A 24593-nucleotide genomic window follows, 5' to 3' on the forward strand; every position below is an offset into this window, starting at 1 on the left:
GTCACTGTTGTCTCTGACACTGCTGCTCCTGGTTACAGAGCTGGCATCACCCCTGGGCTGACTCCTCCTAATGTCTGGTAGATAGCACGCATCAAATGTGAGATGTGTTGAAGCCAATTCAATGACATAAAGATAATTTCTTTCCCAATTTTATTGGTTTCAAACAAGTGCTGCCTTGAGCCCCTAACAATTTGGTGCGAAAACAGCTCTTTCAGTCATTTTGCTTACAGTTGTTTCTTTCTATGTAGGGATCTTCTTTCTTTGTTGGTCCTGGACCAGAGAATAAGCTGAATGATTGAAAACATACCATCTCAAAATCTCCCCTCTTCTTTGCTTTTAGGGGCACTGTTATTGGGCTGAGCTCATGTATTGTGATGTTCTCTTTGCTCAGAATGATTTACTTCCTAGGAGACTCCCGATCCCTAATGAAAATAGCATCATTTCCACTTGCCTTCCTGCCCTGCTTGGAAACATCTAAGTCCTAGATTCATTTTTGGCTCAGGTTGTATTCTTCCACCATACCAAACTCAAAAAATAGGAGCCACAGTCAGATACCCAGGATTTGGCAGTCCATGAAAGTAGAAGAACTCATGAATTATTAAGATGACAATGATTGGAGAAAATAGATGAGTTGATACTGATACTAAAATGTCCTACTTGGGGGAGAGCATACCAGTATGATGATGCTGTTGTGGATGTTAGGAGGCAGGTCAGAAGTCAACTTGACGTGACAGTGGCGTGTCAGGGAAGTGTGATGTTAGAGGGTCCTACTGCAGTCCCTAAGCTGAGTGCAGATGCCCAGGCAGAAGACTATGGAGGGAGTTGTTTAGAAGTGAGGCTCCGCTAAAGCCCCTGCTGATGCCTACACTTAAAGTTTTGACTAAGAACAGTGGTGTGTCACTATGCAGTACTTGGATGAGGGCTCACTCACAGTGCTGGCCATCTGGGCTTTCTGTGCTTCCAGTAATCATCTCTGTGTGGGCCAGTGATGGCCTAATGCACAGGTTGTGTATCCAACTTTGCAGGGGTGGGGGGGGTGGGTCACAAAATTCTGAGGTCAGAGACTTTTTCAGGGGACAGTGATCTTCACCACCAGTTTCTTCTCCAGTTTCTAGGGTAGGACAGCTCCCTGCTGGTTTTGGATGTTTGATTGGTATTGGATGATGAGACCAAATTTCTAAAAGAAATCAGCCTGCCCTCCCTTGGTATTTGTTAAATTCATAAGTTTGTTTCATCGCTTGGGCAGTGATCTGGGAGTACATCACTGAGTACCAGGGCTCCAAATGTAGTCAGCAGCTTCTGATTCCATAGCAATTTCCCACAGCCAGAGCCAGCTCCCTATAGAAGTACATGAAAAGACAGAGGTTTCTGACACTGGGATTCTCTTGGAGCAAGATGATGTAGAGCTGGGCCAGCCAAAGACCAAAGGACATCCTTAGTGTAATCCCTCATGCCTAGATCTATGGACACAGTCTTATGGGACTTGGGGTATCTGTATATGGTGTCCACTCTTATCAGTGTGTATAATACCAAGGAAAGGTGAGCTGTTTTCTTCCAGAAATTTAGTTCAGTCATCCAGTGCAAATCAAGTATCCAGGTCTGATCCATATAGCTCCTTAAGGCCCATTAGCCTATCACCACTAGGATCTGAAAGCCTTCAAATCTGGGTAGGATTCAGAATACCTGCTCCTCAATTTCGGAGGCTGGAGTCTAGTAAGTTAGGCAAGTTCCCACTGATGAAGGTGGACAAAGTGACAAGTCCACCACCTGGCCTGGCACTATACCTGAGAGGTGTGGGTAAAGAAGCCTTTAGTTTATATTCTCATAGTCTGGTTTCCTTTGGGGGAAGAAGATGGTGGATATGAAGAATGATAGCCTCAAATAAATGCTAACGGTTCCTCAAATATGTCTCCATCTATGCAGAGGTCTGTTATATTCAGAAAACTGGGATTGAAGTAAAGGTCAAAGAAGAGAAGGTATTAGCCCCTGATCGGTTCATAACAGAGTGTTTTCCTAAGATCTTCCTTTAACTGATCCATGGGGCCCCGTGATTCCACCTCAGCCTCTGGGCAAGGAGTTTCCTTAGCATAGAGAGTCACCGACTCACTTTCCTGGAAATTAGCACAATGGAAAAAACTTCTCAGCATCCTTAGGAGAACTAATAGTCCCTGAGCAGCAAAGTGAAGAGCCATGGGAGGGGGTTACCACTGTCAAGAATACTGTTTTTACAGCAATCAGTAGTTGCCTTTAGAGGAGAAACCCAGGTAACATTAAGAGGCTTCCCACTGGCAGAGGTGGGGACAGCAGCTGAGACACCACTGAAATCTGGCAATGGGGAAAGGTAACTCGTGGCAGAAGTGGAGGAAGGCCACCATTTTCTTTTACCTGTGATGATAAGCAACCCCAGGGAACAGAGCCACTCAAGATGTTGTCATTTTTTCATTCCAGAGTGAGAGAGGACTGGGCCTATTGCCTACCTATGATTCAAGGACCTGGTGGGTTGGAGTTTCTCTAGCCCACTGTGCAGTGAGTAAAAGTCAAGCAGCCATTACCCAAAACATCATTCCAAATCAGATTCACGATACACTCTTGAGAAAGCAAATGTAGACATAACTAGATTAAAGGAATTAAAAAGTAAATTTGTAAGAGGAGATTAAGCAGATGGTTAGAAGGTAAACCTAGAAATCTTTCAACCAGAGTTAGGACTTTTGGTGACTTTTAGGCAGTGCCCCTAGTCAGTGGTATAGGAAAGACAGAGTCAATTAAAAAGGTCAGTATGGAGAAGATACTTGTTCTAAAAGACCTGATTAATAACAGTTGATAACCATGTCATTAAAATACCATCAAGTACACTTTAAACTATTTGTATTTGTTATAGAAAATTGTAATTGTTATATAAAAAGTTTTGCCGGCATAGAAAAAAAGTAACAAATAACTTCCAAGTCAGAAAGACTTAAATTGTTTTCTTTATTTTTTTTAATAGCTACTATGTGATCAGTTTTGAACTTGAAACTTTCTATCAGCAACTATATAAGACACAGTGGTGGGGAGCCATAAATGAAATAGTGAACAATCTGAGACTGAAAAGACTTCCACTGACAGATGCTCAATTGCATGAACAATTTAAGAAAAAATTTGGTTTCAAAAAAGCTATGAAATGCAAGGTATTTCAGTGATTACAACATAATTTAGTGTAAGAAATTATAAATAAGTATATGTCTCAAATTTTTATCATAGGGTTAAATAAAGTCTTCAATATGCAATTAAGATTCCACATTTTAGCAGCTGAAAAGCCCCACAATTCTGGATTACAAACTTCTGGCCAGGTTACAAAACAACCTGTTTATGAATGGAATTGTGATTAATCTTAATAACAGCTAAATATCTATTGAGTGCTTATTTTGTATGCCAGGCATACAAATACTATAAATTCTTTAAACAAATTCTTTCAAGACACTGGTACTATTGTTATCAATCCTATTTTACAAATGAGAAATTTGACATGCAGCGAGTTAAGGATCTTTCCCAAATCACACAGCTAGTAAATTGCAAAGGCAGGCTTCAGTCGTGGGGACTAAATCGAAGGAGCAAACCTGGCATCCTGAATCAAACCTCTGTATCTGCTTCAATATGCCTTGACTGACAGCTTTTGGAACTGATAAATTAAGTGGTGAGCTCACCAGTTTCAAAGGATACATTGGCATTTACTTACCATTTATTTGTTTTAATGTCCACAAATTTTAAGCTTTGATAAACTATTAGTTTAATTTAAAAATATTATTGCAAAGCAATTATATGCCAATAAAGATGTTAAAAAAAACTGAGTAGTCAGAACATCTAAAAGAAGAGTGTAACATTTTCACCTCTCCACTTTGAGACATAGAGCAAAGAAGACAAACTGTATTCCTATAGCTATATATTTCAAGTCTCTAGACTTCTAAATTAGATTGTTCTTAAATCAGAGAAGGAATTTGATGTCCATTCGCTTTTTAAATATTTCAGAAAGATACTTGTTTCCTTGTTTTAATTGTCTCCAGAGAAGCAAGATCTACAACTTCTCCCTTAAAAAAAGGATGGGAAAAAAAAAAACTTCCCCAAAATATTTTTTAAAGTTCTCAATGTTTCTTTATAGCTCTAACAACTTCCTTGCCCACAGATCTTGTGAAAATTCTACTGTGATTGCACACCAATCATGTGATTATATTAATATATTTCATTGTACTTTTCTTCCTTTAACTAAACTTTAGGTGTATTTTGAAAAAACTAATTCTGGCCTTCCTAATAATTTTAGAGTATCCCATTTGGTATGAAGTCTGCTGTTGAAAGAGGATTATCTGCTGTTTTCCATACATTTAGCCGTAAAACTTCAAGTTCGACGATCAATGTTTCAGATGAGGCAGGTTATGCTATTTTCCATCAAGCTGCTCTATACAACAGAGTTCCAATCATATGTCAACTGTGCAATGCCAACTTCAATGTCAACCAGAGATGCTTTATTATACTTAGCCAAGGTACCATAAAGTTTTTAAATCTTAAAATGTTTTTCTTTTACTTACCCCTATTCGGCATTAGGAATGCATGTTGATTTTAGCACAAGGTTAAAATTTAGTATTGGAACCTAGAGTAGAGTTGAGGTTTTTGTTTCACTTATCTCAGAGAGGCTCCTTTTAGTTCTCTAAGTATCACTTGTTGCTCCCTTATGTAGTAAATATTATTTATTTGTTTATTGTGTTTCCCTCATTTGAATATAAGCTCCATGAAGGGCAAGGATTTGGTTTAGTTTGTTTGCCATCGTATCCTAGTGCCCAGAAGAAAACCTGGCATTGGTAGGTGCTTGAGAAATATTTGTTGAATGAATGACATGATGGATGAATTCAAGGTAGCCTTTGATAATCACTGACATAATTAATATACAGTGATGTACTGTAGAAATTCTGAGAAAAGGGAGATAAATAGAGATCCCAGCAGAACATCCATTTCTTATCCCAGGCTCTTAACCAGGTAATAGTTTCTTCATACTACATAAACTTATATTTAATAACAAAAAATTCCTCTATAATCATAATTTTAGGATTAATGACCCCTTTAAGGCTAACCTGGTTTAAACTTTGAAAAGCAAATTTTCTTGATTATTATTATAGATATACATACATATTTATATGTTCATTGGAATAAATTTAACCAGTATAAAAATAATAAAATTGAAAATAAAGTGGAAGCCCTCCACAACTGAAGAGGGAAATAAAATGTTGAGAATAGCTGATGCAATAACATTGGCAATAAGAAATGGCAATTTTATATTTTAACTTGCTGCCTTAAGAGGTTGTGTTAAAGTTTCACACCAACACAAAATGTGCTGCTTTAATCCTACTGACTACTGATAAATTTCATACTCTATCAGTATAATTAAAATGTTTGGGTATTAAGATGCTTCTGTTACTTAATTAAAATATTCAATACACAATGAACTTAGTTAAAATAGAGCAAAATTCAGTCAAAATGCAATGGGTGGCCTGTTATTTAAAAGATGTGTTTTATTTTAAGTGTTTTTGGTTTAAAAAAACCATTGGTAATTAAAGTTTCTCATTCATCCTGTGACTACACAGATTTCCATTTGCTAAGAACTGAGTAGAGTTTGCATATTAATAATCATACTTCTATGTGTATTCCCTTTTAAAACAGAGTCATCAAAACTAGACATGAAAAAAGAAAGAAATGGTAAGACATAAGTAAAATGCTTGGTGCATTTTTAAAATTTTATATATTAAAACTTTTCTTGTAGTATATAATCTTCAAAATGCTGTCACCTGAGAATAACACAAAATGATTTTTATATACATTTTGAAGTATACATTTTTTCTACCCATGATTATTTATTCATCTTTTTCTTAAGTTTTGGGGGGGATGGTTCTCTTTTTTTTTTAACCTTGGAATTTGCAAATTATCTCTAATTATTTTTGTAAAATCAGGCCCCAATGTGGGTTTTATGCCTAAAAAAAGAGCAGTTAATATTATTTAGATATGCTGCCATCTAGTGACATTAACAATCTATGAGGTCTGAGGAATGAGTCATTCTTGCTGAGGTGAGAGACTTGACCTAAGTATTGTGTGTGATGAAAACAGAAAAAAATTTAAAGGATACACCTTCTATATCTATATCTAAAAGGCTATACCTTCATACTCTATATAGGCTAATTCAAGGAGGGTTTATTTTTAAAGAAACCATTTGCAAAGACCTGAATTTTGTAAGGGAGGGCAATAGTTATGCAAACCAGCCACCTTCCATTGGTGGAAGAACAGCTAACGTGAGATGACCAGAGAGGATAAGTATCCTGACCTCATCATCCTCCTTCTCCAGTCTCCTGCCTGGGCTCCCCATTGGCAGTTACTGACAAGAAGCCAAAGGACAGGGGTTGCAAAATCTGCAGAGGCAGAGAGCAGGGAGGGTCTTAGAGGGAGGTGAGTGGGCCTGGAGGGGGAAAAGAAAGCTTATCTACAGGCCCACCTACCCTGTAGGAATTTGCAATTGAGTAACAATAGTACACCTCCTGCATTATTGCTCTATTTTTTCCCTTTTTCTTTTCTAAATATTACTTATGGCTACCTTGTATAATATTATTTATTTGTCTATTGTGGCTTCCTCAATTGAATATAAGGTCCATAAGGGCAAGGATTTGGTTTACTCTGCCATAGTGTCCTAGTGCCCAGGAGAAAGCCTGGCATTAATAGGTAGTTGGGAATAGTTGCTGTGTGAATGCATGATGGATGAATGCAGGGTAGCATTTCATAATCACTGGCATTATTAATATACAGTGATGTACTATAGAAGTTCAGGGAAAATTCAGGGAAAAGAGAAGAATGGCTTTCAGGTCCCATTAGAGCATCTGTTCTTTAGACCAAGGTTCTTTCTCTACCCGAGAATAATTTCTTCAGACTACATAAACCCCTCCAGAACTTCCATGATTCAAGCATGACTAGGACAGTGTTTCTCAGCCTCAGCACTACTGACGTTCGGGCTTGATAAGTCTTTGCTGTAGGGGCTATCCTGTGCACTGTAAAATGTTTAGTAGCAGCCGTGGCCTCTACCCACTAAATGCCAGTAGCAACACCTACCCCAAATGTGACAACCAAAATATCAGACATTTCATATGTCAAGAGGAGACATCTTGTCCCACTATTATTGGATAAACTTTCAAGTATGTAGGAATCACACAGGTATCTTGTTAAATGCACACTGATTCAGAGGGCTGGCTTAGAGCTGAGATCCTGCATTACTATTAAACACACTTTAAAGGAGTAAGGGGGGGGGCTGTAAGAATAGTATTCCTGCCCCTGGGTTGTGATGAAATATTTTTTGAAGGAAGGTAGAGAAGAGAAGGAGAGGGTCAGTGGGGAGGTTAGCATTGTTTAAAACAAACAACCAACCAAACCAAACCGAACAAACAAACTTCAGTTCATTTTGATATGTTTCTTCTGCTGAGCTAATTGTGTTTGATTGATTGAAATGAACCAAAATGTTCTGTAGTCCTATGATTAGGTCTCAGTCTTTTGCGGAACTTGTGCTCCTGAACCATGAACTTCAACTTGCTTCTCAGTCCCTGCCTGCCCCTTAGGTGGATCAGGATGGCTGAAGGGGACTGTAATTGGGTACTTCCCTTCCCCCAGGCAGGTTAGGCTCCGATAAAACCTCAGCAGGTTAGGCTCTGGTAAAATAGTTTCTCCTGAGGACCGACTGGCCTTGTTAAGAAAAATAGGATGCTTTGGTGTATTTCCAAATGGTTCCTTTCCCCTTTCCCCTGCTGGAAGCACAAGGCGGTATTTCTTCAATATTAACTGTGAGGACCTGGTCGAGGTCCTGGAGATAAAACTCTCTAGGGCATGGGGGCCTCTTATGACTGGGTCCCCTGGAGTTTCTGACTATCAGACTTGTCCACACTGAGCCACCAGCAATTTGTCAGTTACACTCAGGTTTTCTGACCCTGCCACTGGTTCCTATAGAGGTTTCTGCTCTTGAATTTCTGCTCAAGTAAGTTGTGATTCTCTGTATCTGCCTGTCTATCTCTCTAGTTTTGGGAGCAGCATTTTTGCCATGTGACCTCACTTCTCTAATGGATCTGAAAAGAGTTCATTTTGTTCAAGTTTTTACTTTTAGGATGGATTGGGGACTTTTAAGCTCCTTACATGCCAGACCAGAAGCTGGAAGACTAAGCAGTAATTTTAAATAAATAGATTTGGGTCAGATGTTATAGATTATCAAAGGCTATGATATAGAGCTTAGACTGCTAAGGCAGGCAGGAGGCCATTGGAATTTTCTGAGTTGGGAGGAAAACAGTGCTTCACTGAGGAAATACCATTTTGGCTGATGAATAAATAAGACTTAGGTAGACCCCAGTCAGAGAAGTGTTGTTTGGGAGAAGGAAGCTTTCAGACAGCAGAAATAGCCCAGGGTGACCGGATAATTCATCATCCAAATCAGGGAGTTTGAAAATAGAAGGGCAGTATTAATAATTATACTGGGGCAACAGGCATAGACCAGTACTTTCCTGGACGGTCGGTCACCCTACATTTGAGGAGCTACAAGAAGGCCCAAATAAAGAGAACAAGGTGTGTATGTTGCCTTTCTTCTTTCTTTCTTTTTCTTTCTTCCTTCCTTCCTTCCTCCCTCCCTTCCTTCCTTCCTTTTCCTTTTTGGAGGGGGGATGGTTCAGGTTAAGTTGGAGCCAGTGCATCCTTTTCCTGTACTAATGATCAGGTGGCCTCAAGAAGTCACGAAAGAGTTTTAAACAAGGAGGTAAAAAATCGGATTTACATTTTGAAAAAGTGTATTGGGAAGGGCAAGAACAAGGTGGGGATATCAGTTTGGAGGTGATTATGGCCTTAAGTAGGGTGGTGATGGCGGTAAAGATTACGTTCTAGAGATATTTAGGCCTGGTGATGGGGACTGGTTATGAAGATGAAATGAGAGGGGTCCTTCAGGTTCCTGGTTTGTAGAACTGGCTGGACGATGACATCCTTCACTGAATTAGGGGGCGATGAAAGAGGAAAAGACAGGAGTTCTTTTTTGAATATGACAAGTTTGAAGTGGTGTGTGGAGATGCCTACTGAGATGATAGATCTGGAGTTTGGGGAAGAAATCAGACCTAGAGACATAATGCTGGGGGTCATCAACTTATAGATCTGTAAATTAAGCCATTGAGAAGATAAAAGTCTTAAAGCTCATTTAGATATCAGGACAATGAAAAGGTCCCAAAGGAGACTGCAAATAAGTATCCAGAGATGCTGGAGAAAAATAAGAGTGTCTCATATCACAAAAGCCAAGGGAAGAAACCTTTTTAAAACAGAAGAAGTATTCAACTTGAGAAGTAAGATGAGACTTGAAAAACACCCACTGGATTTAGTGATATAGAAGCCTTTTATGAGCATATTTTTTTCAATTTTAAAGAACCTTATCTCCTACTACAAAACATTTGAATAAAATGGAAAATAATTTAAACAAGAAATAGTTTATTTTATGACTTTTATACATTGACTTAATTTTTCAAATGTTTAATATTTTCAGTGTTATTTATTCTTCTTAACTTATAAAGAAGTATTTATTTTTAATGGTCAGACATCCTGAGTTAAATAAAGTATGGAGTTGCCTAAGTAAATCCTTTTAGTGATCTTCCTGGAGCTTTTATATCACAATACTAAACTCTGTGGTCAGACATTAAAAAGGCATGTTTTTCAGAAATGTTAGCTCTTTGACCATTGAAGTAATTGTCCATCGTTTCTAGGTCCAACACCTCTACACCTGGCAGCACAGGCTTGTTCACTGGAAACAACCACCTGTCTACTTTATTTCAAAGCTGATTACACACTTTCTGAAAAAAGAGGCTGGATGCCAATTCACTTTGCTGCTTTCTATGACAATATCTGCATCATAATTGTTCTCTGTAGGAAGGATCCTAGTTTACTAGAAGCTGAGGCAACAGCTGAGTAAGTTATTAAGCATTTGTAAAAATATAAATTTCTGCTTTCATGGCTTGCCCCAAACACACTAAAAGGACTGGTTGTTATGATTGATCTGAAAGGCTATGTTGGGCTTACTCTGCTCTCCTTTCTAGTCACTGTCTTCTCCTACCACTTATGTTTAGAATTTATAAAAATGGGAACTTCTATTAACCTATGCCTATTTTCTGGAAGAATAAGGAGTAAGCCCTAGGAAGTTTTTCCTAACCTTTTCCCAAAGGTGTGGTTCTACAGATTAGTTTATCAGGTTAACTACTGATACTTAGTGTCCTGGAAGAAGCATGAGACAAGGGAGGAGAAAGTTGTTCTAAATTGGACCTTATACAACCAGGAGGCAGCCTGAGGGCTCCAGACCAAGGTGGATAGACAGTGGACAGTAGGAGAAATACCTAGTTGTATCCAGAATAGAAAGACATTAAAAAAAAGAAAATAACTTTGCAATAGGGAAACATCCCAAACGGTATTCTGTTTCACAATTTAGCAACCTTTAGGGTGGAGGTAAACCTTCTCCTGAGGGTACATTCTTGGCTAGTAATCTAAATACCAGGTTATTATTTTGGTTTAGGCATAGTTTCAGATATTTTGGGGTCTTCAAATAACTTGTCGATTATTATTCAGTGTAGAAATAAATCCTCCCTAGGTTGGGGCAGAGATGTGTGTGGAAAAGCTTTCGGGAAACCAGGGTCTCTGGCTAATAGATTGTCCGGCAAATGGATTCTGGAAAAAGCCATGGAATGTGGAGACCTGAATTCAGTTCCTAGTTCTGTCATATTTTGACAATGTGTCTTTGAGCAGAAGGGAGCTAAAAGACTGGGTGGATTGTAAAAGGTCAAACAATTGAAAATCAGAGGTAGAAGTAAGAAGCTATCTGTGAACTTAAGGAAGAAGCAAAGGATTCGTAGAGAAGACAGTTACCAAGGTTGAGATCTATGTGGAGCCAATGAGGAGTGTGACCAGGCTGGTGCGTATGAATGTGGAACACAAATGAAGGTATGACAAGGACCTGAGAGATCAGGACACAGATGGTAGCTAGCATGGGTGCTGAATAGAAGGAGGCATGTTGGCGAGGCAGCCAATACATGAGCTAGACTGGCGGAAGAGGACCCAGTTGGCAGGGGGCGGTGGCAGTGTGGAACTGGAAAGGGTCATAATATAACTTGCTAACATATTTTTCAAGTGAGGAATATCAGAGTGATGATATTAGAAGTCAAAGTTATCTTTTTTTTTTAAATCACACATTCTAATGGCGATATTCCAATGTATGATTTTTATTTTTTTAAGAAGATGTTAGGGCTAGGGGTTTATTAATTAATTAACTAATTTTTGCTGTGTTGGGTCTTCGTTTCTGTGCGAGGGCTTTCTCTAGTTGTGGCAAGTGGGGGCCACTCTTCATTGCGGTGTGCGGGCCTCTCACTATCGCGGCCTCTCCTGTTGCGGAGCACAGACTCCAGACGCGCAGGCTCAGTAGTTGTGGCTCATGGGCCTAGCCGCTCCGCGGCATGTGGGATCTTCCCGGACCGGGGCATGAACCCGTGTCCCCTGCATCGGCAGGCGGACTCTCAACCACTGCGCCACCAAGGAAGCCCCAGAGTTATCTTTATTCCTACCACTGAGTAGGCGAAAGACAGGAACAGGAGGAGAACACTCCTGTTAGAGTAGAAAAGGGAGAAAATGAAGAGATGTTTACTTGTAAAGGATGAGTTTCTCCTGGGCCCAGGAAAAAGAGGAGAAGCTTGGGGCCAGCTGGATATTGGTGAGCGTTCAAGGACAGGCAGCAAGAGAAAAGGGCTTCATGAAGAGAAGAAGGCATGGGTATAAGGATAAAAAATAAAAGTAATGTTTGAGGCAATGTGATGTGAAAAAAAGGCAGGGGACTATGTATGAAGACTGTGCTAATGAGCACCTTATTCACCCCTTACACCAAAACTGTCAGCTGATTTTTGTTACTCTCATAATTTTACCGACAAGAAAGTAACCCAAGTTGCTTAAGGTGACATTGCTAGTCAGTAGACCTGTTAGTTAAGATACAGTTGAAGTTGCTGTGACAAAGCTAGCCCCAAATACCTGTAGTTTAAAAAAGATAAACGTAGTTCTTTTTCATGAAGTCTGGGTTGGTGGTCGAGGGCTGGCATAATGATTTGGCAATATGAGAGACCCAGACGTCCTCTTGTTGCTTCTTCACATGTGGTTTCCATATCCTGGTACAAAATGGCAACTCCGGCTTTCATTATTATGCCTGCATTCTAGCCATGAGAAGAAAGAGAGAGGAAAAGTAATGACACACTCCATTTCTCTTTAGGGAATTGCCCAGGTAACTTCTACTAATATCACACAGGTCAAACTCAGTCATGTGGCCATACCTACCTATACGAGGAGGTAGGAAATGTAGCATTTGGCTGGACTGCCATGTGCCCAACCAAAAACTCTTCACCATCTAAGAAGCAGATAGTGGGTTTTTGAGAAAAACTGTTAGTTTCTGCCACACTGAGGAAGCTAGGATTTGAGAAGTGGACATGAATTGTAAAGAATGGGTTAGCAACCGCATAGCACAGGGAGATCAGCTCGGTGCTTTGTGACCACCTAGAGGGGTGGAATAGGGAGGGTGGGAGGGAGATGCAAGAGGGAGGAGATATGGGGATATATGTAAATGTATAGCTGATTCACTATGTTATAAAGCAGAAACTAACACACCATTGTAAAGCAATTATACTTCAATAAGATGTTAAAAAGTAATAACAAAAAAAAAAGAAATGGGCTGGAGCACTACCTGCGCCTCAGTTTCATCATTTGTAAAATGGGCTGATAATACTTGCCTCGCTTCACTCATAGAATTGTAGGGAGCCAATGAGATAGTATAGTCTAAGAACTCTATACATTATCAACTTCCAAACAAATTGTAATGCATGATAATCAAGTTGGGAGGGAGGGTAGGGGTAGCCAAGGCAAGGGGGGCAAATCTACTGACATGGGGAATATACAGAACAACACTATGTAAGGAAGAGAAGATGATGTATAAATCAGACTTCCTCCAACAGCCATTTGGATAGTTTTACAAGAAGTAAATTTGACACTATGTGTGTGCTCAATTATTATGACATATTCCTTGGTTTTTAGGAATCAGTGTACTCCACTGTTACTTGCTGCCACTTCGGGAGCACTGGACACTATTCAGTACCTACTTTCTCTTGGAGCTAACTGGAGAAAAACAGATATTAAAGGAAATAATATAATTCATTTAGCAGTGCTAACCTTTCACACGGAGGTTCTCAAGTATGTAATAGAGTTAAATATTCCTGAACTCCCAGTTTGGAAAACTTTGGTAGGTGAGTACAGAACACGTAATCTCTTTATAAATAAATGTTCTGATCATGATTCAGTTTAATTATTGGTACTTATTCTGAAATAAAACAAAGTAAAGCATGCATCATATTTTGAGTTAAAATCAGAAATACAAATAATACTGGACTATTTTTGTGTGTGTAAAAGTAGTTTTATTTCTAAATTAAAGTAAAAGAATAATAACCCAGATGATATTTCACACAATTATATTTATTTTTATTTTCCAACTTTCTCCAAAAGTCCAGCCATCCTCGGCTCCATTAAAAAAAAAAAAAAGAGGTAGGAAATAAAGTTTGAGTGGAAAATATAAGATTCCTTCCAATTCATTCCTCACATCCTAATTTTAGAGACAGATTCAGCAACATCTTTCCTCATATTTTGATAATATTTTGTGAAAAATTCTATTTGAGGTTTTTTCTGCCAATTTATATTCAATCTAGCCAGAAATATTATACAGGTAAGAGTTACTGGCCAACTGAATGTACACATCTAATTTTACTCCCTCTCAAGACCCTACTAAAATTACATAGAGATTAAATAGCAGCAAACAAGCATTGAAGAGAAAACAGGAAAAAGCAATAAAATATTGAAAACAGACAGGCAAGTCTTAGGACCTAGCAGACCAGAGAAATCATTCCTAGCCAACTCTGGGAAAGCTGAGAACATCTCAGATTCACACCATAAATCCATAATAGGCTGGCTGGAGAACTGGCAGTGCCAGTCAGGAGTGCTCTCTGCAGAGGCTGACCAGGAAAGACCTAAAGATCTAAAGGGGGGATTCTCCCCAACTAACAGGAAACTGGGAATCTGACCCAAGAGAAAAGCAAAGGGAATTTCAAAGATGACAGCAAAGGGGAGTCCCAGAATGGAAACTCTGTATCCAGACCAAAAGGAAAGTGTGGGAGGAATGACCAACAGGTACAAAGAAAACTAAGCAGATGAAATAAAATAAGGAAATTATTACCTCCAGGAAAAGCAAAAGTAAGGAGACACAAGGTAGTACACTGCAGTACTTAGCTGTGAATAATATCTGTATAGGCATTATAATGTAAGTGTTGAATTTTCATTTAACTAAAAGCTATAAATATAGGGAAGGGGGGAGCAGAGGAAATGGCAGAGCAGTGTTGAAAGAGCTAGTTTCCCACTTATCATGACAAGAAGTCAGTCAATGATGTCTAAAATTGAAATAGCCAAAGGTAACTGTGTATAAATATTTAGAAATGTGTAGATATGTAAATCACAGAAGGTATAGGGAAAGAGTCCAAAGTGGTACTATCTAGAGAGAGAAATTCAGAAAAGTGGAGAGGGTGGGGTAAAGAACCGTTATATTTTGCTGTAGGCTTTTTAGTAACATTTAACTTTGAATCATGAGCATATATTACTTTAATAAAACTAAAGGAGGGCCTCCCTGGTGGCGCAGTGGTTGAGAGTCCGCCTGCCGATGCAGGGGATACGGGTTCATGCCCCGGTCCGGGAGGATCCCATATGCCGCGGAGCGGCTGGGCCCGTGAGCCATGGCCTCTGAGCCTGCGCATCTGGAGCCTGTGCTCCGCAACGGGAGAGGCCACAACAGTGAGAGGCCCGCATACCACAAAAAAAAAAAAAAAACTAAAGGAAAAATTAAACAAATTGGAGAATGAGAACTGACATTTCTCCCAACAACTCGTTTTAGGATGGGATAAGATAAATAAATATTTAAGATTTTCAACCTACTGATGCACAAAGTCTGAGTAACTAGTTTCAAAACTGGCTCAATACCTGATTTTGGAATTTACTGGGTGCTGGAAACACACTCCAAGTATATCAGCCCAAGAGATACTGGATGGGGTTTTCAGTGTTTATTTGTATGCATATATATCATTATATCTTAGTCTTTTGAGAGGTAACTAAGAAGGCTATCCTGCTGCTTTTGATAAAGGCTAACACATTTGAAATGCAGTGGTAGGACCTTCTGGCCCCTAACAGTAATAGCCTGATGGCACAAAAAATTCTTGACAGCCACTCCTTCCTACAGCGATTGTTGGGAAATCCTGATAATGACATGAACACAACCATAACCATGAGCGTCTGGCCACTGCTTCTTTGCTTCGTGCCCTATAATAGCTCTTTCTCCTCACACTACCCATTTCCACTATGAGTAAAAGAAGAATTAGAGAGCTTTGGGACGCTGTCCAGTACTGTTTTGCCAATCCCCTCTCCTCTCTGTCTTCCTGGCTTCGGCTCCGACAATTACCTTTCTTGTCTGCCCCATTCTGTTTGTACGATTCTGGGCAGAGGAGGAATAGGGCTCCAGAGAGGGCCCAGTCTAGACAGGCCAGGCTATGGGAACACTTGTTGGCTGAGTGGCCTTGGCCAAGTCACTTCATGGTTAGAGGGTCACAGCCCTTCCTCTCTGAGCTGAGACCTCCTTTCATGTGATTTCTGTTCCTGCAGTCACTAATCAACAAATATTTATCGAGTGACTACTAGGTGCCGGGTGATGTGCTTGGGCATGAGGATACAGCAGAGAAGACAGGCACAGACTCTTCCCTCAGGGAGCTTGTCATCTGGGTTGGACAGGGCAGGGGAATCAAAAGAGACAATAAGATCACTACAATAGACGAAGCTGACTGGCTGGGGGCCGTGGAGGGTGCTTTGGCAAAGCCAAGAAAGAGCAATTAACCCAGTGTGGGAGGTTGGAAATAGCTGCCCTATTTGGTCTGGGGAGGGGGGAAGGGAGCCTTGTGGCTGGACGGTATGGGAGAGAATGACCAGAAATGAGTGAAATAAAAGTCCCCTCAGGCTGAAGTGTGGAGAATGGATTCACCTATCCTCTTCCCACCATTCCACACTCTTTTCCCCTCTCATACCTATCTTCCCCAGCCTGGGCTACAGACAGACAGGTGACAGACAGATCCACGGATGCCAGTGGGAAGCATTGCAGTCTGGGCATGGAGAAGCTGTGCTTCCACCACACTCACCCTCACTTACACTCACACTCACAGTGACACTCCTGCCCTGCTGCAGCTGGGTCAAGTCTGGTGCACGGGAAGAGGAGGCCTGGTCCCCAGGGCTTCAGTAATTCACATCCCTTCACTCAGATGCAGGGCTCTGTCTGTTGTATACTCAACAATTTGGCTTTTGTCCCTGGTCCCTGAGAGGGAGACTCTAAATCTTTGGAATACCTCAAGTAATACGAGTGTCTTTGTTATCTATGAGTCCCTCGGCTCACACCTGAGTTGATGCTAAGAGATGAGGTGACTTGGGCTGAGGCCTGGTCAGCAGAAAGACCAACCATATCACTGCAGAATTGGGGTTTTGAGCCAATCCGTCAGAGGAGATCGAGTCATGTTGCCAACAATTCATTCCTGCCTATGTATGAAATCTCAGTAAAAACTCTGTACACCAAAGCTCATGGAACTTCCTGGTTGGTGAACATATTGATGTACTGGGAGGGTGACGTGCCCTTTGTGTCTCCATGGGGAGAGAGCATGGGAGCTCTGCACTGAGACCCTCCTTGTGTGTCTTTTCATTTGGATGTTCCTGATATATGTACTTTATAAAAAACTAGTTGTCAGGAGAGCACTTCCGAGTTGTGTGAGTCATTCTAGTGAACCATTGGACCTGAGGGGGGTTTGAAGACCTCTGGACTTGTAGCTAGTTAGGCAGAAACGCAGGTGTCCTGGGGACCCCACTTGTGACTGGCAGCTCAAGTGGAGGCAGGCTTGTTGGGACTGTGCCCTTAAACCTGTGGAGTCGAACACTAGCTCTGGGTAGTTAGTGTCTGCATTGAATTGCAGTACATGAGTTGGCAGCAGAATACCTTTCCACTGAGTGCACTCCCCACTGTCTCCATCTATCTGGAACCTTTTCTCCCTTTCATAACTCCTTAGTAGCGTCCCTGTCCCCATTTCCCACTCTTTGTCTTTAGCTCTGAGAACCTCAGCACTCAACATTTTGGACAAGGGAAGTGGGTTGCATTGTCCCTTTTAGGGGAAGGTTTGCAGTGTCGTCCCCTTGAAGGCACTTGAACATGAGTTTTAAGGCTAGGGGTCAGAGCTTGGTTCAGGATTAGAGGTCAGAGCAATATGGTTGGGGGGCTCCCTCTTTCCCAGGTTTCTCCTTACTCCCACCTCTTCTCTGTGGTCCTAAGACTACTGGAGTGGGAAAGATGGGACCCAGCTGGTCCCCCAGATTACCTGAGGACAATGGCAAGTAGCAGGGTGAGACTGGGGAAGATCTCCTCCCAGGTCTCCATAGGCCTATCACAGTGACTACACATCCCTCAGCTGAGACCTACTCCTCTCTTCGACAAGCAGGGCTAAAGGGAAAGTTCTTTGGAAGCAGGTCCAGTTCCCATATCTCACATCTCAGGACTCTAGGGCTTCCCCCTCCTGGCCCAGCCAGTACTGTCCCTCTCCCCCATTATTTTCCTGTGCCCCAAACTGAGTCAGAGAATTATCGATAGCATGAGGGGAACCCGGCTTAGAACACCCCCTTCTGCCATGCCTTCGCTATCCTGGGAATTGAAAGGGGATTTCTGAGGAGAGGGGATGGTGAGCTCCCAGGGACACAAGGAAACTAGAGATGCGGGAAGGGAGCAAGTGTTTCCCCCACCTGATGAGAGGGACCCAAGAGACAGAGACCAGAGGAGGAGACCTCTCAGGAGACACCAATCGTAGAGTGTTGTCCCTTTAACTTAATTCTGTGGTGCCCTCCCCGTTGCTGGGGCCAGTCCCTAACTGAAAGCAGACCCACTAGGAGTCCCTGACCCTTCATCACTTCAGTTGCTAGTCAAAAAAAAAAAAAAAAAAAAAAAAAAGAAGAATTAGAGTTTATTAGAACTCCCCAGGATTAGCTCTTGGAGTGGAAGCTGAATTTTAAAAGAGTACTATGGAGTGAACCAGCTAGGTAGGAGCCAGGACCAGATTTGTTGTTATAGGGGCTGGGTAAAGATATTTCTATGTGGTTTTGCTTGAACCAGAGATATTGTTTAGAATCATGTATATTTGTATTATTTCCTGTCTGGAGTATAAGTTCATTCAAGATTTTTAAAAAGTATCTTCTTCATACTCAGGAAATGTATAAAGCTTTAATGGATATTAAAATTTTATTGACAGTAATGTAGTTTACTTTGCTCTCCTTGAAAACCCATACTCAAATTTTATTCAACAACTGATATCAGGCAAGAGAGAGGTATACTATTTTCCAAGTGAATTTGAACCATGTGGCCAGCCAATCTAGGTCATTCAGACCAAAGATAAAAAATTTCAGAGTTTTTTAATACTAATTATATAGATTATAAACTTCAAAGAACATGGGTGTTCAATCCGTTTAAGCACCTCACATGCACAGGGGAATTTAATGAATGCAGTTGGTGGTGATGTTGGTGATCTCAACTCATGGCTTCACTTGACCTGTACAGAACGAGAATAAATCATTCCATTACCTCTTATGAAATTACAATGTGTATTTTTCTGTTGAAAACTTACCAGAAATGTTGCAGTGTGAAAGCTATAAACGAAGGATGATGGCTGTCATGTCTTTAGAAGTAATCTGCTTAGCAAATGATGAATACTGGAAATGTATTTTGGATGCAGGTGATGTAAAATCTATTAACTATCTTTTGCTTATGCTATTTTATGTAGAGATTTATTCAATCACTTTAAAATGTATTTTTAATTATGGAGAAAACTTTTTAGTTGATTTTAACTTTCTATTTTTCTAAGATCATTTCCTTTACCTGTAAACCTTATATTTTATATTCCAAGTGGAAGCTGCACAGGATCAAAAAACTATATAAATCTCATTTCTCTAAAAGTTTGTGAACTTAAAAATTATATTAAATTACTTCCTCATACTATCCTTATGTTTACTTTCACTTAAAAATTATCCCTATTCTGTACTTGTACACTTTATTTGTAAAAATAGCAGTTGCAATGTCAGGCCTGGGTTTGTAACTAGCTCTACATTTAGAACTTAGGCTAATTGCTTACTCTCTCTATGCCTAATTTCCTCATTAATAAAATAGTTACTACCTCACAGGATTGTTTTGAGAATAGCACTTCCCATTATAACTTTCTGAAATGATAGAAATATTCTATCTACACTATCCATTATGGTAGCCATTACTCTAATGTGAATATTGGGCACAAATGAGATGCTTCATAAATATTTGTTGAATGAATGAAAAATTTATTGTAGGTAGTCCCCTAATATGTTCCTAAAAACATGTACAAAAAGCTCTTTGTCCAAAAAAAGTGAACCACAGATAAACAAATCATGATAGAGGTTTCATTTAAGGTAGCTAAATACATATATACATCCCTAATTATACCCATGATATTTCCAGCATGTCATGTGTACTCTTTAATGTTTTTCCTTCACATTGAACTAAAGTAACAAGCATCCAACTGAAGCCATATTTTCTATTTTCACCACGCCCAATAATTTCCATCTTTGAACAAACTGTAATTAATGAGGCTAAGACTGCTTTATACTAGATTCAGCACTTTTCATTTTTCAGTTGATTGTATAAAATATGGGTAAAACATAATAAAATGTTCAAATAATTATACAGACAACTGCCACACAAAGTTGATGCAGTTGTAAAGCAATTATACTCCAATAAAGATGTAAAAAAAAAAAAAAAAACACTTATCTCACACACACAAAAAAAAAATTGATGCAGTAACCAAAACTGAACTCTACCATATGGTAGCTCAAATAATTTATATATCAATGATCTTAAGTCAAAATTCAGTGTTTCAGAGGTGACTTAGTATCACCAATATGAAATGTATGATTGTGGGCTATGTGTAAACAATGAGAGCCGCCTACACTATAGAAAAGACAGAAAAGTACATTTGTGTAGTTTCAAATGATAATTTTATAAATATTTTATAGAATTATTTGCTAACTGTTTTTATGACAATGCCCATAAACATTATTTAAATCTTACCATGATAAATTGACTACCAATATTTACAAACAATTCATGCTTTTTCTTGATCTTTTCATTTCAGGTACCATTCCTGCCTTAATCGATCTATTAAAAGGTTCCAAAATAAAATTACAGTGCAAAACAGTTGGGTTATTGAGTAATATCTCAACCCATGCAAAGATAGTGCATGCTCTAGTAGAAGCAGGAGCTATTCCAGCTTTGATCAACCTACTGGTTTCTGATGAACCCGAACTACTCTCTCGGTGTGCTGTCATTCTGTATGATATTGCTCAACTTGAAAACAAGGATGTTATTGCCAAATATGTAAGCTCTTTTCATAGAACATCATTTTGACTGACTAATTCTCTCATATAGAAGCTAGAAAGATACCCATTTCATTAGGCAGTGGCCCTCATAAACTCTCAGGGAAGAGCTCCAATCTTAATGAGGATGGCAAAGAGCAAACCTGCCACAGTCCCATGAGTGCCAAAATTAAACAAGAGCAAGACAGTACCAGAGCAAGCACAGCAAAGGGTTGTCTGTTTTCCCTGTCCCAAAGCCTCACAGGGCAACAGAGTGGGCCCAGGTAGCTCATACCCGCACATTGGGTTTGTGTCAAATCTGAGGAACGTTGAGCTTAAGAAACCTATCAGTTTGGTAGCAACCAGTAAGCAAGCCTATTCTTTGCCTGGCGGTAGACGTTACCACACCTTTCAAGAATGATAGCAGGATGAGCCAAGATCCAGTAAGTGATAAACAGCATTAGGATATGAGTAAAAGTTGTACTTGCACGTGTACCACTTCTAGGGCCCACATCATTGGGTAATGGCATTATAATGAGGAAAACCACAGGCAAATGAAGCGAACAGTAATTCAAGGAAGTGACACATAAAATCTTGCTAGCTCCAGTTTGGCAAGGTCTGGGGAGGAGTTTATGTTACATAAGGAGGTGGTATCAGCTAGGATAGCCTAGATGATATTGTGGTAATATCTCCCAAATATCAATGCTAAAAACAAATGAAGATTTATTTCTCAGTCAAAAAAAAAAAAAAAGATAGCTACATAAAAATCCCGAAAAATGGCCCAGGTAAAAGAGCTGTTACAATCTCGATACACTCCCAATACTGGTAGGAGTGCAAGAGACCAAGGGAAAACTGTTTCTCAACAAAATTATCTGTTAAAACTATCACCTGGGACAATATGGAAGACAGGTCAACTGCTTATTTAGCTCTGGGGGATGTGGTTGCTTCTTGTTGTTTATGAGAAGATATTAAAATAAATACTATCTTGGCTATTTCTATTCTGGCTGGTAAATATAGTCTATTTGTGTACCAGAAAGATTTAGAAGAAAAAAAAATTTTTGTGTGTGTGAACACCAAGCAATCTTTGCCATGCTGTATTTTTTCAAATAAAACCCACCTTATTATGTCTATTAATATTTTAGGTAAGATCTTTTAAAGATATTTATAAATAAGGTTATTTTTATAGTTTTTGTCAGGTGACACTTCTTCATTATGGAGTGAGTCATTTTGCATTATAAAATATACCCTTTTTGTCAAGTGCAATACTTTTGCCCCAAATTCTATGTTGTCCAAAATCAGATTTGTGATCTTTGTTTTCTTTTGTGCTCTCATGTTTAATTTGGCTTTGCTTATCCTTTTCTTTTTAATTTTTTGGAGTCATTTTACTTCTTGCTGGTTGTTTTGTTATCAATCATTTGGAAAATATATTAGAACTTTCCCCCTCCCCCCAGGCCCACAACTAGAGTTAGTCAGTTAGTCTTATTCATTTAGACCTCACTTTAGAAGCTGATCACCCAGAGTTATGATAAGTGTGTCCCTTGTATGCAATATATTTACGTTTGCTTTGTCATTCACTTTTTATTGAATATAGCTCATTTACATTTATTGATGTGATGTTTAATCTTAGTTTTGGCATATTTTGTTATTATTTTTGGTTTTCTAAAAATCTACTGTATGAGCAGTGTTTTCTTCCTCTTTTTTTCTTTATCTTTAAATTCCAGGACTTACACATCAGTGTTAGTTACCTATTTTTCCTGGGGCTTGGTGTGACTTTTCAACATGTACATTCATCTTCTTTTATTTTCAAAATGTTTTCTTGAATTCATGTCTTTAAACATTCTTTCTGTATTATTCTTTCAGTAAATTCATAAACAAGTACTTTTTGAGAGTTTATTATATGGAAATACACTTCTAGATGTTAGGGTTATAGCAGTGAACAAAATAGACAAAATCCCAGCCTTCATGGAGTTTTTATTCCAGTTGGGGGTAACAAGACAATAAAGAAAATAAACCAAATATAGTATATTCAATGAGAAGAGATGTTAAGGAGGAAAATAAAGCAGGGAAAGGGAAGGGGGGAGCTTGGCAAAAAATGCTTCACTAAGAAGCTGGCATTTGAAAGGGGGAGGGGGTGGGGGAGGGTTGGATTGGGAGGTTGGGATTAACAGATGTAAACTATTATATATAGGATGGATAAATACCAAGGTCCTACTGTATAGCACAGGGAACTATATTCAATATCCTGTGATAAACTATAATGGAAAAGAATACAAAAAAAATGTATATGTGTGTGTGTGTGTAACTGAATCACTGTGCTATACAGCAGAAATTAACAAAACATTGTAAATCAACTATACTTCAATAAAATAAATTTTAAAAAAGAAGTTGGCATTTGAGTACAAATCTAAAATAGATGAGGAAGTGTGCCATGTTTTTCTGTTGGGAAGAGCATTCTAAGCAGAGGAAACAAATGCAAAGTAAATGAAGTGAGAGTATGCCTGGCATATTCAAGGAATAGCAAGTAAGCAAAAGTAGCTGAAGAAAGAGAAATAGGAGACACCTTAGCTGGGTAATCGTGGACCACATCATGTAGGGCCATGTGGATAATTGTTAGACACCCTGGCTTTTACTCTGAGTATGTTAAGCCATTGAATAATTTTGTTCTGGGCAGTTCCATGAAGAGATTTATATCACTCTACCTTCTGTGTTGAAACAGGTGGGCAAGGGTGGATGCAGCAAGATTAATTAAGAAGCTATTTTGGTAATCCAGGTGACAGTGGTGTCTTGAACCAGGGTGGTAATAGTGGAAATGGTGAGAAGTAGTCAGATTCTGTATTATTTTTCTGAAAATTGAGTCACCAGGAGCTGTGGGAAAACTGAAAGATCTGGAGGGACCTCAAAGGAGACTAAGAAGGAATGGCCACCGAGGTAGGAGGAAACCTGAGGAATCTGTTGTCCTATCAGCCAAATGGGGAATGTGTTCAAAGAGGAGATGAATATCAATAGCGTCAAAGGCTGTTGTAAGATGAAAGTCAAAAGTTGACTGTTGAATTTATTGATCACTGAATTAAATTTAATTAATTAATTAAATCTTAACTACACTTCTCTTTGGGAATACCAATTATTTGTGTATTATATCACCTTTTCCAGTTTTATACAGCTATCATTTTCTCTCTAGTCCTTTTCCACTCACTGTTTTATTTCATTTTTTCCCCCTCAATCCTATCCTCCTTGTCTCTTGCTATGTTTTCTGGCCTTGTTTATTTTTGTGTAGATTACAGTTTGGCTTTTATATTTTTCCACATCTTTCCTGAGCTTTTCCAGCTCTTGTTTCACCTCTCCCTGTCTCAAAAAATCTTCCCTGAGCACTGATATCTCTCCTGTGCACCCTTGTTTTATAGAGGTGATTGCCTAATTAATTTTTTTCATTGATAACAATATACCATTTTCAGTTAACGTTTTTCATCTACTTTGTGGCATATTTTTCTTACAAGCATTATCTGTCATAAGTTTTTCCTATTTTTTTCTCTTATATTTGGACAGATCCTGTTCTACTTCCTTTTTGAACATAACTCACTTTGAATTAGATAAGTTCTTTCTGGTCTAGCTATTTGCAGGAAATACATGTGGAAACGGGCCCAGATCCATGTTCTAGGCTAGCAAGAATATGACATATGCTACAGGGTTGTATGCATGGGTCCTTTCAGCTTCACTTTCCCTTAGCCAGCAGAGACTGTTGCATAGTACTCGTAATGTGGATTCTATTTCCTCCACAATGCAAAAGTCTATCTCCTCCTTTTTATCTCACCAATAAGACTACTTGTTCCAAACCTCTTATTGGTATCATTCTTTATTTGTCCTTGCCCTCCTTAATTTTTGAAACTTTAGGACAAATTGGTCCAGGAAAGATCCTGCTGCCATCCTCCATACCCATTCCTGTTGTTCCAGACAAGGAAGTGTGTGTGTGTGTGTGTGTGGTGTGTGTGGTGTGTGTGTATGTGTATGTTTTCCTGCCCCTT

General features: G+C 39.3%; 1 protein-coding gene across 1 annotated transcript in view; it reads left to right on the top strand.

Annotated features, from left to right (window-relative positions):
* ANKAR (ankyrin and armadillo repeat containing) overlaps positions 1-24593 on the top strand; it is an 86254-nt gene that overhangs the window by 29111 nt on the left and 32550 nt on the right. Inside the window, exons 6-12 of the mRNA XM_081242596.1 lie at positions 2984-3164; positions 4292-4511; positions 5683-5718; positions 9777-9978; positions 13126-13334; positions 18825-18929; positions 20355-20596. Of these exons, the coding sequence (XP_081098722.1) occupies positions 2984-3164; positions 4292-4511; positions 5683-5718; positions 9777-9978; positions 13126-13334; positions 18825-18929; positions 20355-20596 (1195 nt within the window). The remainder of the gene's footprint in view (positions 1-2983; positions 3165-4291; positions 4512-5682; positions 5719-9776; positions 9979-13125; positions 13335-18824; positions 18930-20354; positions 20597-24593) is intronic.

The sequence above is a fragment of the Mesoplodon bidens genome (assembly GCF_964165515.1).
Source record: "Mesoplodon bidens genome assembly, chromosome: 8".
Taxonomy (NCBI): domain Eukaryota; kingdom Metazoa; phylum Chordata; class Mammalia; order Artiodactyla; family Ziphiidae; genus Mesoplodon; species Mesoplodon bidens.